The following is a 14,982-nucleotide window of genomic DNA, read 5'->3' as shown; positions in this document are numbered from 1 at the left end:
GGGGAAATGTTTTACAAAGAGCTATTTTAGGTAGAACGAAGAGCTATTTTAAGTAGAACAAAGTGGCGCAGTGGTAAAGCTGCAGTACTGCAGTCTGAACTCTCTGCTCACAACCTGAGTTCGATTCTGGTGGAAGCTGGATTCAGGTAGCTGGCTCAAGGTTGATTCAGCCTTCCATCCTTCTGAGGTTGGTAAAATGAGTACCGAGCTTGCTGGGGGGGGGGGGAAGTGTAGATTACTGGGGAAGGCAATGGCAAACCACCTCGTAAAAAAGTCTGCTGTGAAAACTTTGTGATGTGATGTCACCCCAGAGTCGAAAATGATTCATGCTTGCACAGGGGGCCTTTCCTTTCCTATTTTAGGTAGGGTTGCCAACAGACCTGAATAAAAGTGTCCTGTCCTTTACTAGTGGCTAAAGGTGTGGAAATTGACTGCAAAAGCTTTTCATGACACGGAGATAAAAAGCATCACCTGGTAAATAAAATCCCATTAAGCCTCAACCAAAGCCTCTGGTATTTCTCTAGTTGGTAACTCTAATTTTAGGCAAGCCCAAAGGTTTGACTATTTCTAGTGTGATTTTTTTTTCTTTAATAGCAGACTCTTGTGCTATATCAAACACTGCTTTTCAACTATCATTTGTTTCAAAAGAGATAAGAAATGGAGAGAAACTGGCTGAGATATACAATCCCAAACTCTATGGTTGCCATCTTCAGAGGCCTTTTGCATGTGCCCCCACAATCTGAGGCTAGATGAATGGCAACGCAAGAAAGGATCTTCTAGGTCATGGCACCAAAGCTTTGGAACTCCTTCTCCAAGAAAATTTGTCTCTCCCTCTGTCATTGCCTTCCCACTACAGGAAAGACAACAGAAAATAATGAATAAAATGAAGACCATTTAACTGTCTTGGCTTTATGATTAACTATTTAACTCTCCATTCCTTTGTAGGCATGTGGAGTAGTATATTTTCTGTTAATCTCCTATATATCTGGAATTTATCTCATAGTTCAGAGGATTTCTGGCACAAGTGGACTCAAGATCAAATAATTGACATTGGTTAGTTGGTTTTATTCCTGGCTGTTTTCTCATTATTCATGTTCTGAACTGAAATATGAATACTTGGGAGCATTATGGTTTGTGTGGAAATATTTGTCCAGTTTTTCCAGATGTAGGCCCTCCATTTGAGCTGTTAATGGTAAGGTATTTTGGAGAATATGAATTCATAGGGTCACCTTAAGTGGGAAGCAACTTGACACACAGATATTTACTTTATGTAAATAAATTGAAATTATGGGAAACAAAGACTAATGTCCTTGATTTCTGACGCAGACATAAACCAGACTAGACTAACCAAGTGTTTCATTGTTGTTACTTTTTCTTCTGTAGATGAAGAGCCTCATCTACCTACAAGGCCAAGTGAGCAAAAGACATATCTGCAAACCCCTGCTAGTCCCCTCTCCAGGGCTTTCAGAGATGTGCTCACTGGTCGCCTATCTGTTGCCCAGTACCACAATTTTCTAAGAGGCCTACAACTAGATAATAGCTATCTCAAGCAAAGCAGTTTTCATAGATGGAAAGGTATGTTCAGTTGTTTTATAAGTTACTGTTTTGTTGGTTTAGGGTTGCCAATCCCCAGGTGGGAAAAACAAAGAACTGTGTATAACAAAAATAAAAAAATGCTAGAAATTTAATTTTTTTGTATTTTTATGTTATTATTACTAATACACAATTCATATAAAATACAAAAGATACCAATTTTCACAGTAAAATAATGTCCAACGAGGGGGCAGGAACTGACTACATAATCATCATGATTAATTATAAATATTTCCAAATGTCTCAAAAATTCTTTCGTGGAGTCCAGATCCCTTGAAGAATCGGGCTAAAGAATAGGAGTTCTTCCTTTACGTGTTTGTTGACTAGACACATGTTTTGCATGGGATTGCTTTTTCCCGAAGCCAGTTTTTTTCTACAGAATGCAACAACCTAGGTCAGAAGAGCCATCAACTTAAAGTATAAACGCTATCCAACATAAGATGAACCATACCTGTATAAGAATCAAACTGATGTCAAGCAAATTTCTTTTACCACATTCTCATATGGCTTAAGCTCTATCCTATCTCTACTGTATATCCATTATTAAAATGGCCCACAAGTGTTACACATTAACATCATTATATGGGAATAGTGTTATTCTGTGCAGGCCAAGAGGAACAGGGTTTGTGAGCTAGATATTGCTGTAGGTTTTTCTATGTTTTCACCTGCTTTAATATGCTAGGGATAGCAAAAAGCCAGGGCTGGGAAGACAAAAGGAGAATGACTAAATACAACTTCCCCAGAAATAACAATAATAATGCAGCCTTAGAAAAAATGAAACAATATGTTATATTGAATAATTACCAGAAATACTGAAAAATTGCAAGAAATTACAAGAAATAGAGTAATTACAGTATTGTAAACATAACACTCCAAACATATACAATAGAATCCAGCTGACAAGCAAAAACACTGTCAGCAATTTGCTCTTCAGGAACTGATCTGTAATGTCTTGAGTTGTAATTTTGGTAGAACTATGGGCTCAACCTGAAGGTTGGCAACCCTAGTATGAACCCAAGCAGTTTACAACATCATTCTCCCCTCCTCCATTGTATCATCCCAACAGCCCAGTGAAGTAGGTGGGGCTAGGAAACAGTGACTGACCCAATGTTACTCAGTGAGCTTGCATAGCGGAAGAAGGATTTGAACCAGGTATCCTTGATCCTAATCCCACTCTAACTGCTACACCATGCTCACCCACAATAGATGTCTATGACAATAAATAGCAAACAGTGAACACTAAACATCATAGTAAAATAGTAAAAGATTAAGAACACCAGTAAAATCAAAAGCTGCTTTTAAGCAGATTTTTCAGGTCACAGTGTTAGTGCTTCCTCATGCCAGCCTATGCTGGGTTTGCTGAATGGCAAAGAAGGTTGCCACAGGCCAGAATCAAAACAAGACTTCATTTTAAAAATTGAATCCACAATATCAATTCTCCTTCTCCGAGTCTCTATTTTCCCTCTTTAACTAGCAAGACTTATGTCCAAGTATGGGGAGGGATCTCAGCAGGGTGGAAGTGATCTCTGTAGTCTGCAGCTCAGGCATAATTCTGGAACACCTCCAGAATGCACCTGGAGGCTGGCAACTGTAAATCCAAGTCAAGATCTTTAAGATGGCATAAAACCTAGCAGAGCTTTCTAATAGACTAAAAGTAGGACAGTTGATAAAAGTTCATAAGGGAGGGCCCTTTGGTGTCCCAGGCCTGCGCCTGTTCCACCACTGCCCCCACCAACCCACAAGGAGGGCAGGGGTGTGGCAGGCGAGGGCTGTGCACACATGGCTCACCTGCAGTCCCCACTCAGCCCTTCTTTGGGCAGTCTTGGAGTGCCTCTGAGAGCATATTGCACATATGCAGCTCACCCACAACCCCCACTCAGCCTTCTTGGGTCTGCCTAAGAAGGGCAATCTCTGAGCATCTCTGGAGCACATGCACTGCCCCTGCTCAGGGGAAGCACAGACCCAGGAAGACTGAGCAGAGGCAGTGGGTGTCATCGAAGGCACTTGGAGCCTGGCCTCAAGGGAGAACAGCCTCCAAATGCCTCCGAGCACCCCTATGGCTAGGTGGCGCCCCAGGTGGCTGCCTACTTGGCCTACTTGGATGCACTGGCCATGGGGAGGGGAATTCAAAAGGCAAGGTGTAAGAAGCAAAGAATTGAGCAAACTCTCCTCAGATGGCACTTTGGGGTGATTTTTTGCCCCAAGTAACATCTTGGGTTGCTCAGGTGGTGGACTGGACCTATATACCTAGACAGAAGTCTTGGGCTATTTTAAAGACTAACACATTTATTGCAACATCAATTTTCATGGGCCAGAGCTCAGATGGCAGCGCAAACAATGGACCAACTGCATGAAGTTAGATGTGCACAAGTGGGAACCAGCAAGGACTTGCAGGAGGCACCTCATTTTCCCCTCCTCCATTATTTCCTCATTCTTGAAAGCCCCCATAATAACCTGTCCCCTTGTCTAGCTTCTCTCCTTCCAAGGTTGCCAATCTCCGGGGGGCCTGGAGATCTCCTGGAATCACAACAGATATTCCAACTTCAAAGACCCATTCCCCCTTAGGGTTGCCAGCTCCAGGTTGGGAAATTCCTGGATATTTGGGGCAAGACCTTGGGGGAGAGAGGTATTGGAAGGGAATCAATCTCAATAGAGTATAATGACATAGACTCTACCCTCCAAATAAGCCATTTTCTCCAAGGGAACTGATCTCTGCCATCTGGACAGTAGTAATTCTGGGTGATGTCTCCAAACCCCACCTGGAGGTTGGCAACCCAAGTTTCCCCAGATGAAATCTCTGCTTTGGATGGTAGACTCTTGGGTTGCATCATACACCTCTGAGATCCCTCCCCTCCTTAAACCACATCTTCCCAGGTCCCATCCCCAAATCTCTAGGAATTTCCTACACTGGCATTAGCAACCCTATCTCCTTCCCACCCAACAGCCAACTTTCCTTTATCTACCCTTTTGTCTTCAGCTTTCCCTTCCCCCCACCCCCAGCAACCTATAGTTAGGAAAACTGTGGCCTGGTTGCGCTGTGAGAGCCACTGGACCAGTCCCACTTCCATCATAGGGAACCCTCAAGGATTTGTGATGTGGTACCTCACTTTCCCCTGTATCCCTCTCCCCACACTATTTCCTCTTTCTCTTTTTCTGGCCACTCACATACCCTCTCCCCTTTCCCTGCCTCTATTTATCTGCCTCACATCTTCAGCTATATTTATTATTTAGTTAGTTCATTTATACCTAACATTTCTCCACAGTAGGGACCAAAGCAGCTTACATTATTCTCCTCTCCTGTATTTTATCCACACTCTATGAGGTAGGATAGGCTTAGGATTCCCATCCCCCTGATGGGGGCAGGGGTTCCCCCACTTTCAGGGCCTCCAATCTGCCACCACAGAGCTGGCTGGTGGGGGAGCTCCACCCCTCAACAGCTCTGGTGTGGCCAGTGTGCCAAGCACAATGACATCACCCAGAGATGATGTTATCTCACTGGGCACATTGTGCGGGGGACACTCTAACATTTGGGCAAAAACTCTGTAGTGACCAGAGACTCCCCCCAAAATGATAGAGCATTCCGCATGTTGTGCCTGGTGGTGATGATGTCACTTCTAGGATTTAAATATCCAACAATTTTAATATCCAACTTGGCTTTTAGTATATAGATAACCAACACACAGCAGTTTTGACACAACTAACACATGCTCTGTTCATAAGAACATAAGAGAAACCATGTTGGACCAACACTCTGTGTCACACAGTGGCCAAAAAAAAAAAACCCCAAGTGCCATCAGGAGGTCCATAAGTGGGGCTAGAAGTCCTTCCATTGTGCCCCCCCCCCGACAAGCACCAAGAATACAGGGCATCACTGCCCCAGACAGAGAGTTCCAACAATATGCTGTGTCTAATAGCCACTGATGGACCTCTGCTCCTCTTGAAGCTGGCTATGCTTGTAGCTGCCACCACCTCCTGTGGCAGTGAATTCCACATGTTAATCACTCTTTGGGTGAAGAAGCACTTCCTTTTATAAATTCTAACCAAACTGCTCAGCAATTTCATTGAATGATACTGTCCACTCTGGTCTGCATTTCAGATACTGTACTAGACTCTTCTTCACCTAACCAGCTGACCCAAACAGAAGAATACTTGTCTCTAGAAGATACTGGATTTTTCATCAGTACTAGCTCAGCACCTCTGCTGAGACCAGAAAGGAAGGTGGATATTATTCTACATTTAAATTACAGTGCAGGGTCACAAGCACAGGTGAGAAATTTGCCTCTTCCTGTCATCCATCCTCTTCATCATCATTTAATGCTTGTATGGCTATCATTATATATGCTACTGTCCCCTTGAATGTATCTCTGTATGTATCCCTTTCCTTCCATTCTTACATATTTGAGACAGTAACAAATATCAGTCCTGAGGAAAGAAAAGAACAGGAATTGGAAACTGGGTGTCCAGAGAGGAAGAAACTGAGAGAGAAGAGCAAGGTGGGTAGAAGAAATTATGTGTGAAGAAGTGAGTCTGAGAGGAAATAAGCTGACTTGGAGGCAAATATTCTGACTATGGATGTGTTCACACACATTAAATAATGTGCTTTGCAACTAGGTTTTTACTGTCATAGAATCATAGAGCTTTTTCCCATACAGCTTACCGCGGAGCGAAGTCCCTCCTCACCGCGCAGCGTCTGCTCAGATTTCCCACCAACTGCTCCGCGGAAGCAGGAAGTGCTGGGCCTCTTGCGTCGCAAATGTAAATCACTAAAACCCAGTTTACGTTAGCGACGCAAAAGCCGCGGATCTTCCTGCTTCTGCGGAGCAGTTGGTGGGAAATCCGAGCAGACGCTGCGTGGTGAGGAGGGACTTCGCTCCGTGGTAAACTGTGTGGGAAAAAGCTCATAGAGTTGGAAGGGACCTCCAGGGTCATCTAGTCTATTCTGTGCAAGAACAGCAAAATCCACTTGCAAACAGTTTTCCTATGATAATTTTTGTGACCTTGCCTGAATTGCCATGATGTCACAGAATGTTCTGGGAGGCTGCAGAAAGATAAGAAGAATTTCCTATAAAACTTCTGTGTCACCTAATGACTAGTTTTAATAGAGGAAAACCAAGCACAGTTCAGACGTCGCATGAAACTATGATTTTATTAAACTATCATTAGTGTGGTTGTCTGAATGCATCCACTCTATGGTAACTTTGGTTACATCAAAGAAGGATTTGTAGCTAGCATTTGAAGGTGATATATTAACCACAGTTGGTTTTAACCATGGCTTTGGATGATGTACAATTGCAGACATCCTAGCTCAATCCCAGGCTGATGCTGGCTTTTTCTTCTGTACACCTTCCCAAGTTACAGAGAGGCAATGAAACCAATGTTTGCAAAAGCAAAGCAGGATATGAGATTAATGTGATCTGAATCCTGAGTTCAAATGATAATCATAGTTAAAGTAAACCATGGTTTCATGTGATGTCTGAACTGAGCCGCTCTTTGAACTATGAATACGTTGTCTTGGGAAAGCATACAGAAAAATGAAGAAGAATGAATCTCATATAAACCTTTCCTCAAAGTTTTGTAGACTTTTGTTTTAAAGTCTAGTTTGAAAATATTAGGTTAACATTTCCTTACAACTGTTACCTGAAACCTAAATTTTCATCAGTGTGAATGTTCAGTCTTTCATGTCATGTGTCCTACCTGCAGTCCATTTCTGTTTGATCTAGTAATGTCATGCTCATATACTCTTCTGCATTCTGCTTATTCATCTAGTTCTTGGAGCAATCATGCAAGTACTATGCAGAGCAAGGAATCCCATTTCCCAAAGCTACACTAAGTGAAGAAGACAAAAAATCTCTTAAGGAATGTTATTTATTTGATGATGCAGAGAATCCAGAAGCACCCATATTATTATTTTTTCCACAAGTGAATGACACCTTTCGGTATTACAAAGCACCGGGTATGCTGTCAACTATTATTGTTGCTTTGTTGTTGTTATTGTTGTAGCCCTATCACAGTAAATGATGACTTACAAAGGGTCATAGCAAAAAAGCAGGTACCTGCTTGAGAAGCTAACAGTGTAAACCAGTGTTGAGCATATAAGTACTTTTAGAATGTTAAGAACAGTGAGTCACTACCACTGAAAAATGGCAATCACAAAATGGCTGCTATCAGGGGCAAATGGACCATTGTATCCACTAGAAGATTTCCTGATGGACCCATCCTCTCCACACAGGCTGGACCAGCCCAGTGGCAAAGTGGCCACCGTGGCCCTCACACAATGAATGGGAGGCAGCACCTGCCCATCCCTCACATGGCACACCCAGTATTCACACGGTACCTGTCCAGTCCCCTTGCATGGCTTACTTAGCACTTGTATTTTGAGGGGGAAGCAGTGCCCAATTGGCCACCATGTGGCAATGATACCACCCCTTCACAGCAAGGGGGAAGTGGTACCTGAGCAACTCTTGCATGGATTGCCTGGCCCTCCTGGGGTGAGAGACGGGCCATGCCTGCCTGGCTCTTGTGCAATTCACCTGCTGAAGGGAAGGCAGCCCCCATCCAGCTCAGCAAGCAGGCTGTCTCCCTTTCCCTTCCTCCTTTGGGTGGATGGGGACACGGTGGGGCAGTGCTAGAAAGGCAGATTTCTTCTTCCTCCCATCTTCCTTTGGAGGGGAGGGAGTATGGCCAGGGCAATGTGAGGGCTATGACTCTCTTCAAGGGCTGTGTTCCTTCCCATCGGTGCTCGAGACATTAACAACACATCTGGAGACTGCAAGCTACACATCCTTTGTAAGAGGCAGCAGTTTTGATTTCTCCCTGTAGACTTGAAAGTGATACCTCCTGTTCCAATGAGATGGAGTAAAGCCAGGATCAGCTGTTTGGTTTGAAGAAGATCCTTTGTCAGAGGAGCAAACAGCCTCTAGGAAACCCATCAGCATACATCATTGCACCCACAGGCACATTTATTTGTATGTTTTTATATATTTGCACCCTGCTTTTCTCCCTACTGAGGACCCCAAGCAGCTGACACCATCCCCCTCCTACATCCTCAGAACAACCCTGTGGGGTAGGTTAGGCCGAGAGAGTGTGCCTAACCCAAGATCACCCAGTCAGCTTTCATGGCAGTCTGGATTTAAGTGAAATTAATCAAATATTTTTCTATGAACATCAAGATCAACCTATGCACCAAAGAAAGTCTGTCCTTTTGTTCACAAGATTGGCCATAAACCAGAGACCAGATGTGGCTCATGAGTCATGTGTAGCTCTTTCACACATATTGTATGGCTCTCAAAGTCCCCACTGCCCTGTCAGCTGGCTTGGAGAAGGCATTTGTCTCTTTAAATCCCTTCTCCAAGCCAAGCCAGTTGGCAGCTTGGAGAATGCATTTAACGTTAAAGTTGCTTTCTTTCCACCTCTCCATCTTTCTCTCTCCCCTCCCCCCCCTCTAAAATTAAATGTGTTCTCCAAGTCCTATCCCCAGCAGCAGCCCAAGCACATGTGGCACCCCAGGCAGGCACCCCCCGCTGCCCCCCACAGCGCTTCAACCCCCCCCCCCCGGGCACCAAGGTGTGGCGCTCTCCCATCCCCTTCTTCCCTTCCTTTCTCATTATTCATTCATTAGACCTTTATTAGCATTAATGTAAGAATACAGTATAGTTTAAAACCAACAGTAACACTATAGAATATAATAAAATCTTTAAACCCAGCAAAAGTTAAATGACATAAACTAGCTGTGGGCTATGCATGAATAAAAGCCTCTCTGATTTGGATCGCAACCTGTAAAAAGCAAGCAACATGGGTAGTGACAAAATTGTGTTTCCCGTGGAGTAAAAAGCGGACCTTGGCACTGTCAGAAAGGCCTTGATGGTTGGAGAGCAGTGCATCTAGGTATCTTGCTTGAGGACTGCTATAGAAAGAGCAGTCCAGAAGAACATGAGGGACCGTTTCGATGACTCCTTGACTACAAGGGCATCATCTAAGATTGTGGGGGATTCTGTGGTATCTTCCAAAAAGGATGGCCGATGGTAGTGCATTGAATCTAGCCAGCATGAGTGCTCTTCTTTGGTGAGGATCAGTTAAAAAGTGGAAATAGGGAGCTAGAAGCCCAGGAGTCTGGGATAAACCCAGGTGACTTGGGGAGCAAGATTTCCGAACTGCCTCAGTCAGACGTTGCAGCTGGATATCTAGTAGTCTACGTTTGATGGATTGAAATACCCCAGAATCAGAGGATAGATAGAATGCATCCAAAGAAATTCCTATGGATGTAATTTTCTTTTGGATCAGGGTCAACCATTTTGATGCATGATGGTCCATCAGCATCAAAAAGGTGAAAGAATTCTGATCAGAGTTAAATAAAAGGCGCAGCCAAAACTTAAAGGTCAGAAGCCAGGCGCGAGTTTCCAGCAGCAACAGTCCAGTTTCCATGCAAATTGCAGCATAAGGAACACAGTTGGGTAATCCCAGTATTTTCCTCAAAAATAAAGATTGTAGGCCATCAGTGGTGTGATCAAAGGCCGTCGCCTTCCCTCCCCCACTGCGCGCGATCACAGCAGCATGCTATCATCACGCGGGGGAAGAGGGGACGGGACAGGAAGGGAAGGGAAGGAGGGGGTGGGCGGCGATGAGCAGGTGCATGGACAGAGAAGGAGGCAGGCACCTGGGGGGTGGGGAGGTGAAGGGAAAGGAGGGGCGGGCGGTAGCAGTGGCAGTGGCGGGCGCCCAGGTGGGCATGCAGGCATTGGAGGCAGGCAAACTAGGCACTTGCCTGGGGCACTTGGAGCGGGGAGCCCAATTCGGTGCCCCACCCTCCCAGTGCCCTAGGCAACTGCCTAGTTTTCCTAATAAGAGAGCCAGCCCTGCCTATCCCATTGCTGCACCAGTTGGCTAGCTTGGCTCAGAGAAGGCATTTGCTCTTTAAATCCCTTCTCCAAGCCAAGCTGGCTGGTGTGGGTGCAGGTGGGGGGCTTGGAGAACAATTTAAAAATATATGTGCTTTCTTTTCACCTCTCCCTCCCCCATTTGTTTTCTTTCAGTCTCATTTTTTCTCTCTTTCTCTCTGCCTGCCTTCCTTCCCCATCTATTTGCTTTCTTTCCACCTTTCTTTTCCTTCCTTCCTTCCCCCATCTGTTTGCTTTCTTTGCTCCTTTCTTTCTCTCTCTTTCTCTTGCTTTCCTCCTTTCTCCTTCCCTTCTCATCTATTTTCTTTCTTTCATTCTTTCCACCTCTTTCATTCTTTTTTCCACATCTCTCTCTCTCTCTTTCTCATTTGTTTCCAATTGAGGGAGCTAGAGAATGTTTGCCAAAATATTTCCGTTTCAAGGGAAAAAAATTAGGAAACAAATAGTTCTAGTTATCTAGTAATTCAGTTTATTACCATCAAAGATCAGTTTAAAATTGAAATAAATAAGATGTTGTGCTAGCAGCTCAAGGCTGTTTTTATTCTTGCCTGATGTGCGCTCTCTCTCTCTGTAATGATATATAACTACACAGTTAATTGGATGGGGGCATGGTCAGCATCTCAGGAGCTGGCAGGCCAGAGCAAGACTGGCCTCGTTCATGTCTTGGGGTTCTCAAGCATCTGATGTTTATTCTATGTGGCTCTTATGTTAAGCAAGTGGCCACCCTGCCATTGACCAACTCCAGAGATCATGTCCAGTAATCATGCAGCAGTATTACAGTCAGATGATTGGCAGGAGGTAAAACTTGATCTTTTTGGAATAGCTACAGATACTATTACTTCTCTATAAGGGTGTATTTTCTAGTGTCTGAGATTTGTATCATCCACAAAATTGACTGAGATAGTCCTACCATTGATGCACTTTCAGGTTCTTTTTAAAATCATATATGAAAATTCTTGTAGTCTTTCTTATACATAAAAAGATCCACATTAAGTGTTAAGAATCACCAACATACCCTCTTTGATGGGAACCGTGCTTTTCGTTTCACTATGGATTTGCATTGGATAAAGAATTGTTTCATACGTGTTACCATTCTCTATAGGGTTCTCCATTTGTTTTCAGCCCTAGCTGCCTCATCCAAGAGTTGACTTAGCTCTTCATATAATTGCTGCCATATAGCATGATAGAGATCTCACTTGCTCCCTTATTTCTTGTTTGGATAAAATTATTAGCTGTCATGGAATGGCTGCACTGACCTACAAACCCTATTCCATTTTGGCCTGATGAGGTATCTAGGACCTCAGCTGTCATCCTGAGTCTCCATTTGGGGACACACTACTCACCTGAGTCCACCCACTGCTCAGAGAGGTATTCCTACTTTTGTCTGGTTTTTCCATTGTCACCAGTTTTCCAGATACCCACTAAGAGGGCCAGCACATCTCAGCACTCTTTCTGTGATACTGTAAGAACATAAGAGAAGCCATATTGGCTCAGGCCAATGGCCCATCCAGTCCAACACTCTGTGCCAAAAAAATCAGGCGCCATCAGGAGGTCCATCAGTGAGGTCAGGACACTAGAAGCCCACCCACTCTGCCCCCCCCCCCCCCAGCGCCAAGAATACAGAGCATCATTGACCCATTTAATGGATCTGTCTTGTTTACATCTGCTAACCAAGTACTGCTTAATACAGGGATTGCTTACTGCATTTACACTCCCACAGAATAGTGGTCTAACGACCAACCAGCTCCTTTCTTTGGCAGCAGTTTTAGTCAGCATACTGGCATTTAAAATAGAAAAGTATTTATTGAGAAAGAAAATTCCAGACACATGTTTACAACAATGGATCAAGCAAGAAATACAAAGAAAATATGCAAGCAGTCTGTCCCTCAGCCTTATATATACCCTAGCTGCAATAGAATAAGTTCTAAGGTGGGCTCTTTAAATTTAGAAGCAACAGCATTCTAAAAGCTTTCCATTACCTTGGAGTCTTTGTCTGGGCTTCCAACCCTTTGTTATTTCCACATGGCAATTGAGTCCATTCAGATTTAACTGGAGCTTGGAAAAAAGGACCTTGCTCCCCTCATGTTTAGGAAAATTATTTCCTTTATGGGCCTATCACTCTATGGGTCATTATTTTTTTCCTATAGTTTCCAGGAAGAGACATCTGCCATTTGGCATCCCTATGTCTTTGTCCCTTCCAAGGTGTCACATTTCTGCCTGAGTGTGAGACCGATTCCCCACTAGCCTTACGCCACTCTCATTCTCCTTTTCTCTGAGGGGTTTCAGTCAGATTCCACACTATCTGCCCTGGGGCTGCAGCTCACTCCACCTCCTCTGCGCAGCAAACAAGATCCTCTAAAAACCGGTTTCTGTTTGCCACGTGAAAAAGGTGAAGCAAGTTGCAGCCCTGGGGCAGATAGTGTGAAATCCGATGGAAGCCCTGCAGAGAGGAGGAGCATGAGAGCGGCGTAAGGACTGGGGAATCGTCCCAGTTGGCTCTTTGCTTGTTCTCTACTAGCTAGAAGTATTTGCATAACTAAGCCTTAAGTGTTTGAGGGTGCTTGGAAAAGCCATCAATGTAATGGGGAAAGTGCTTCAAAGCAATTAATTTATCTCTTGTTTCCTTCTGCTAACAGAGAAACTTTGTAAAATGAATGTGGGGCAGGGAGGTTGTAGCCCCAAAATGGAATGCATTTTTCTACATTGGCTGTATTGGGAATGTAATTTGGATAATCTATTTCACTGTGATCAGTATATTCCTCTTCAGAGTAGCAATTCAAAGGGAAAACTCATTTCCTTACTCTGATGCTGGGATTTTGAGAAAGTCTCTCCCCTATCCACAGCAAGGTAATAGCTATATGTCTCATATAATATTTTAAGGATCCTAATTTCCTAACACTTATTCATAGAAGTAATGTAGCCAGGAGCAGCCCAAGGCCTTGGGGGAGCCCTAGGAATAATCACTGTTCTCATCTTCCTCCCACTCCCTCTTGTCTCCCTTCTTTTCCCATCATGGTGAGGCAAGGTGGTGAGGTGTGGTAGTGCCCACCTTCCTCACGCTCCCATGTTCGGCGACACTGAGGTGAGGCAGTGCCTACCCTTCTCACACCAGAGCAGAGCAGGAAGCAATCATCAGCCTCAAGTGCAGCTGCAAGGGAAGGAGGAAGAGGGTCAGCCCAGCCCCACAAAACAGACACACATGGGAGGGAAGGAAGAAAAGAGAAGCCTCTCTACAGGTACCTATTGAGGCTGGGGTGTGCCTCCCAGGCTGCTATTTGTTGTGGCAGGCTCAGATATTGTGTGAAAATCTGAGGAGGCAAAATTGTGGTTGGCAACCTTCTGCCTCTGGCACCATAGGTGATTGCCTACGGCTGCTTAGTGGAAAGGCTGCCTTTCAGTATAGCAGTACTACAAGCAATGCTCACCTTGAATTTCAGAGTTAAAAATGACTTCACTTAAGTGAGGCATTTTCACAGCCACCCAAAAAGGTTCCAAATAATTGTGTGTGTATGTGTATTTGTATTGCCTGTGAATCTTTATAAATGACCTTGCATTCTTCCATTCCCATTCTTATCTCTTATCACAATGTTTTTCCAGGTGTGAAACGCTCTGAATCAGAAATGAAAGATGGCAGAGTTGACATCTCTAGTAACTCTTCTCCCTATTCCACCTATTCACTGACATTTGCTGCTAAAGAGTACGATGAACTGGTGAAACTGAGTGAATACAATATTTTGAATAACCAACATCTAATCCTTCAAGGCTTGCTCTCAGCAGTGGAACGGAAAAAAATGTACAAGAAATAATACCATTTTCTGAGCATCTGGATTCATTGAATGAGCAGCTAGGATTGGTGTCAGGTTTCTCTGATGATGGTTCACAAGATGAATTGAATTCTTCTTCAGTCCAAACAATGAATGGAAACCAATTAAGGAATGGTAGGGCAAGGAGACTATATTTGGACACTGTCAGATCAGCTTCTTCCCAAACCTGTAGTATTTTTATGAAGAAATAGTTCCACTCCATATGTCAGACACTTGAAACCTAGACCTGCTTGGTTTCTCTATTTTGTTTATTGCTATTTCAAGCACCCCAATGGTGGAACCAGCTGCCGGAAGAGGTGCGGGCCCTGCAGGATCTTGGCCAATTCCGTAGGGCCTGCAAAACCGCCCTCTTCCGGCTAGCCTTCTAAGATGGAGCTTGGAATAAACATCACACCATCATTAATATAACTGAGATAGCAGCACTATTAGATTATATTTTAGACCGTTTTTAGATTATTTAAATACTTAACTGTTAACTGTATTGAACTGTATAATCTTGTTTTACTGTTTTAATATGGCTCTTGCCATGTCCTGTAAGCCGTCCTGAGCCTGCCTCGGCGGGGAGGGCGGGGTATAAATAAAATTTATTATTATTATTATTATTATTAACAACTATACTAGCAGGATTAGTTAATGGAAAGCAGTAGTCCTCATGCAGATCCAATGACATA

The 14,982-nt window shown here is 43.9% G+C and overlaps 1 protein-coding gene across 1 annotated transcript in view; it reads left to right on the top strand.

Annotated features, from left to right (window-relative positions):
• Positions 1-14,378, top strand: part of LOC132589607 (cytosolic phospholipase A2 epsilon-like) — a 62,240-nt gene extending 47,862 nt beyond the window's left edge. Inside the window, exons 16-20 of the mRNA XM_060262358.1 lie at positions 946-1,053; positions 1,384-1,575; positions 5,690-5,859; positions 7,360-7,546; positions 14,085-14,378. Coding sequence (XP_060118341.1) covers positions 946-1,053; positions 1,384-1,575; positions 5,690-5,859; positions 7,360-7,546; positions 14,085-14,293 — 866 coding nt within the window. The 3' untranslated portion in view covers positions 14,294-14,378. The remainder of the gene's footprint in view (positions 1-945; positions 1,054-1,383; positions 1,576-5,689; positions 5,860-7,359; positions 7,547-14,084) is intronic.
• Positions 14,379-14,982: the final 604 nt, after the last annotated feature.

Source organism: Heteronotia binoei, chromosome 21 (genome assembly GCF_032191835.1).
Source record: "Heteronotia binoei isolate CCM8104 ecotype False Entrance Well chromosome 21, APGP_CSIRO_Hbin_v1, whole genome shotgun sequence".
Taxonomy (NCBI): Eukaryota; Metazoa; Chordata; class Lepidosauria; order Squamata; family Gekkonidae; genus Heteronotia; species Heteronotia binoei.
Note: the sequence above shows the minus strand (reverse complement) of the source record. Positions and strands in the feature narration are given on the sequence as shown.